The 4,695-nt window shown below is 65.0% G+C and overlaps 1 protein-coding gene across 1 annotated transcript; it reads left to right on the forward strand.

Moving 5' to 3' along the window:
• The first annotated feature begins 1,549 nt into the window (after positions 1-1,549).
• Positions 1,550-4,266, forward strand: LOC113209465 (uncharacterized). The gene is made up of 6 exons (XM_052276646.1): positions 1,550-1,726; positions 2,518-2,774; positions 2,860-3,024; positions 3,102-3,379; positions 3,471-3,654; positions 3,734-4,266. Exons 1-6 carry the CDS (start codon positions 1,624-1,626, stop codon positions 4,118-4,120), a joined length of 1,374 nt encoding a protein of 457 aa, XP_052132606.1. The 5' UTR covers positions 1,550-1,623; the 3' UTR covers positions 4,121-4,266.
• The last annotated feature ends 429 nt before the right edge of the window (positions 4,267-4,695 follow it).

Consider the following 4,695-nt stretch of genomic DNA (forward strand, 5'->3'; position numbering starts at 1 on the left):
GGGGGCACCGCACCGCGTATATCGCATCGACATTTGTTTGCAGACGCTAATTAGGGCGACAAAGGGCCCCGTTGTTGTCCGGCCGCCCACCCTGGCAGCGGGGCTGCGGCAACCCCACCCCCCGCCCCGCCTGCCTCTCGCTCCAGGCGCCCCATAGCTGAACCCCCGCGATGTGGCCCCCCTAGCTCTCCCAGCCGTGAGGCTTCCCGGATTACATTACAACACCCTCCCCCTTTCTGTCACATTCACAAGCCTCTTCAATTCCGTCGTTCTCTCGCCCCCATCTTTTTAGAGCAGTGTTGTAATCGATAAAATTAAAAAAAGAATACAGACACTATTTTGAAGGAGTTTGTTTTAACCAAGTTTCCATGAAGCGGTTTTTGTTTAAAAAGTTAAAATTTAGTTTTGAATATTTCGGCGTTCTGTCTGGCTGGCGGATCTGCCCACTGCCTACCCGGAGCTCCTGCCGTAGTCTTCCCCTCGAACCTCCCGTGCTCGCTGGGGCGAGGCGCCCGGCAGGTAGGCACCAGCGCGCCACGGCTGTCGAGCGGGCCTGCCTACCCGGAGCCCCTGCCGGAGTCTCCCGCTAGGCCCGGAACCTCCCTTGCGCTTCCGGGGCGGGGGCGCCCGGAAGGTATAGGCACCAGCGCGACACGGCTGTCGAGAGGGCCTGCCTACCCGGAGCCCCTGCCGCAGTCTCCCCCTGGGCCCGGAAACTCCCTTGCGCTAGCTCCGGGGCGGGGGCGCCCAGCAGGTAGGCACCAGCGCGCCTCGGCTGTCGAGCGGGCCTGCCTACCCGGAGCCCCTGCCTGCTGGAGGCTCCCTCTCCTGTCGCCAGACCAGGCGCCCTGCTCGCAGGGCCAAAGTGGTAAAGTAGTCCGCGTCCAATTAACAAGAAAACGCGTCCTCTCCACGATGCCATATGTCTAGTATAGCTCTTCAAGCCGGACGGTGTAAACGAACCACTTTGGCTGGTCAGTGAGTGCAGATGCAGACTGAGCGCCCCTTCATGCGGCTGCACGGCTCGACTCGCGCACATCCGACTTGCGCTCCCCCCTTGCTTCCGGCCGGCCGCCGCCGCCGCTCACGCCCCGGCTGTTTGGACGTGCTGTTCGCGCGCGTTCTGCCGGCACTTCATCAGGGGACGGGACACGTCTGACCTCCCCCTGCAGGGGCCCTGCTCCCTTCGGCGCCTCGCTATTTATCTGCAGGGGGCGCTGCCCGGCGCAGCCCCTTGGAGGTCGGGAAGGGGGGGGGGGGCGGTACTGCGCGCGCCAAGATGAGGAGGGGGCAGGGGCGGTCACGTCCTGCTGCACCATGTACCACGTCACTGCAGTTTGGTATGCTATTTCAGATTTCCTTTCGGACAAAGAGACGGTGCGAGGCGAGCGCCGGCCGCACGCCTCTCCCGCGCTCCGACGCTGCACCGCGGCGTGGGGCTTTTGGCGCGGGACTTGGCGCGGGCCCCGCGGCGCGTCGCACCCGGCCCCGCCGCGCCCCTCGCCTCCGCGCCCCGCTCCCGCGAACGCACCGCGCGCCGGGCCGCGCGGCCGCAGCCAGGCCGCGCGCCGGGCCAGTGTGGTGCGGAGCCTGCGGAGCCGCGCCGAGCTGCGCCGTGTTTTGATGCGACGCGCTGGTGCTTCTGCTGCTGCTGGGGACTCGGAGTTGCACACGATGTTCGGGGCCCCGATCTCGCCGAGCTCTCGTCAGCTGGTACATGACCCAGGTAGGATAGTTGACGTAGTTCGGCGGTCGGCGATCGGCGCCTTCGGCCGCGGGACAACAGCGGCGGCGTTTGTCTGGCGCACGCCACGGAACAAAGAAGTTGTGACGGCGGCCTCTGTTGTGGGTCCGCGCCGCGGGGGCCGCGCGGGGTGGACTGCGGGGCCGCGGGGCCAGGCCTCGCCGCGGCCCTTGTGGCTCCTTCCCCGCGCGCTGGTGCAGAGAGGATGATGCACCGGCTGTGGACCGCGACACGGGTTTAAAAGGCCTCGCGCGAAAGTAAGACGCAGCGCACGACGTTTGCTTGGAGCGAAAACGGGAGGGGGTCACCTTACCGAGCGCACGCTGATAAAGCTCTGTTTGAGTAAAATAATGACGACAAAACAAACGAGAGCAAACCTCAAAAGGGTTAGGCCCGCAAGAAAATGTCCCGCGCTGCGCAGCGCATGACAGCCGGGGAATAGCGCGCTTATCGCGGTGAATCACCGACAGTTCTCCTCTAGAACCCAACAGCAGACTCAAAGGCGCAGGGGAGGGGAAAAGGGGGCAGCAAAACGACTAGGCGGACGCTACTGGACCCTACCTCCATCATGAAGGCCCTGGCATCGGCGTGCTCGGGAGGAAGGGGGAGGGGAGGGGACAATGACGAGACCCCTCCGGGGACGGTCCCTCGGTCGATTCAGGAGTCTGGCCCCCCCGAGGGCGCTCGGTGAAAGGGGGACGGCGATCCCCGACGATGACGCTGCGCTGCGACGCGACACTAAAAGGGCCGTTGTACTGCTCTCTCGCTTCCAGCGACGCCGCTGTGTGGCGCCGCCACCTCCGGGTCGCCGCCAGACGACCTGCGGGTCCAGGGTCGGATGATCGCGAGCTGCTGCAGCCACCTGGACCTCCAGCACCTGCGCAGCCTCAACCAGGGTGGCAAGCTCAAGCTGGCCCAGGGTCGCCTCCAGGAACCCGACGTGCAGTGGACCCTGGTGGTGGTGCGGGACTTTGGCGGCGACAAGGCGTCCGTCAGGCTGGCCAATGTGAAGGGGCGTGGACTGGGCCAGGTGAGGGTCTCTCCCGGGGGATCGGCAGACGTGACGCTGTCCCGGGTCAAGATGACTGCTGCATTGCGGGGGTGACGTGTTGCAGGTGCGCTTCGCGGGCCGCGTCGACACCGAGTCCACGTTCGGAGCCGCGACCCACGGCACGATGCGCAACGTTGGCCCCGACGGCCTCGTCGACGAGCTCACCAACTTCCTCGCCCCGGCTTCACCGTACGGATCGCACGGCCAGGCGCAGCAGAGCAAGATGCAGGTGAGCCTGAGGCGGCGCGAGGGAGGTCGGGGGAAAACTGTTTCAAGAGTGTGTATATCGGAAGCTCTATCGTGCAGGTTCACATCGCCGTGTATCGCAACGAAACATCGAACGAGGGCCAGCAGGGTGACGATCTGAGCGCCGACCTCGCCAAGCTGCTCGAGCAGGGTGTGCTCAGCGACGTGGTCCTCCAGGCGGGCGGCGCCAAGGCCAAGGTGGACCTGCGCGCGCACAAGGCGGTGCTGGCGGCGCGCAGCCCGGTCTTCCAGAGGCTCCTCATGTCCGACATGGTGGAGAGCCGCACCAGTACCGTGGCCGTCGACTTCCCCGCCCCCATCATGGAGCTCGTGCTCAGGTAGGGCAGGGCGGGTTCACGACGCTCACTGCGTTGCACCCGCGTCCGACGGATCCTCACGATCATTATGTTCCTTGCGCCTCTCCCCCAGGTACGCGTACACGGGCCGCGTGGACCTCGGCGCGGAGGACGCCAAGGCCGGCGAGCAGGCGGGCGAGGGCGAGGCCGTCACGGCCATGGCGCTGCTCGCGGCCGCCGACTACTACCAGCTGTCCGGCCTCAAGCGGCAGTGCGAGGAGCGCCTGCTGCAGCGGGTGGCCCTGGTGCCCGAGGAGGTGAGCGAGCGCGTCGGCGGAGCCCCGGCAGGGCCGTGCAACCTCGAACTAAACGACCCCTCGCCCCCCCCCCCCTCAGGTGCTGCAGACAGTGGTGCTGGCGGACCGGTACGGCGCCCGCGCGCTAAAGGAGGCCGCCCTGGACGTGGCCGCCGACTACCTCAAGCCGCTGCGCCAGCGGCCCGAGTGGGACGACTTCGCGCGCCAGAACCACGACCTGGTGGCCGAGCTGATGGGCGTGCTGGCGGACAAGCTGGAGCAGGCGCAGCAGGCCGTGCTCAAGGGGCAGCAGCAGCACCAGAGCCTGGTGCGGCAGGGCGGTGCGGGCGGCGCCCAGTACCTGCCACCGCGTATGGCGCCGCAGTGCTCGCTCGGGCTCGGCCACTACGGCGGCGACGTCTTCGGCCAGATCCTAATCAGGCCAAACAGGCGCGAATCCCGCGACGAATCGATACTGCTCTGGTGATGCCGAGGCCGCCGTCGAGGAGCGAACACCAAAGTCGCTTAATGAATGAGTGATACGCTCGTGACGAGTGAACTGAACTTTAAGCATAGAGTTAAGCATTAAGTCATTTTTATACGAAGTGAATTATAACCAACACCCCCTGCCAACCGCCTGGCTTTTTGAGACTCCCCAACACACAAACAGCACAGTGAGAAACATCTAGAAAAGAGCGAACGACTTTGATGGTAACGTGTTCTGTATTGCGGGTGTGTATCTTTGCCGACTTACACGTGGAAAACTGTGCATTTTGCCTACCTGAAGGATAATTTAAGGTCTCTTTCGAGTTGCATGTGATTAAAATTAAAATTTTAATGTCCCATTTTGGCCAATCGAGTGCTGTACACGGGGCTGCGAGTGTTTCCGCAAGCTTCGCCCTCCGACCAGCCAGGTCAGTCGCGACACACCTGCAGCGTGGCCAGGCGGCCGCACTCCAGATGGGACATGACACTCAGCACTCTCGCCTTCTCGCCCCCGGGCCCGGGCCCTGCTGGCCGAGGCGCGGGTCTGACTCGGCGGAATTCAGAATCACCAGCACC

The sequence above is a fragment of the Frankliniella occidentalis genome, unplaced genomic scaffold (assembly GCF_000697945.3).
Source record: "Frankliniella occidentalis isolate FOCC.00 unplaced genomic scaffold, Focc_3.1 Scaffold3787, whole genome shotgun sequence".
Lineage (NCBI taxonomy): Eukaryota > Metazoa > Arthropoda > Insecta > Thysanoptera > Thripidae > Frankliniella > Frankliniella occidentalis.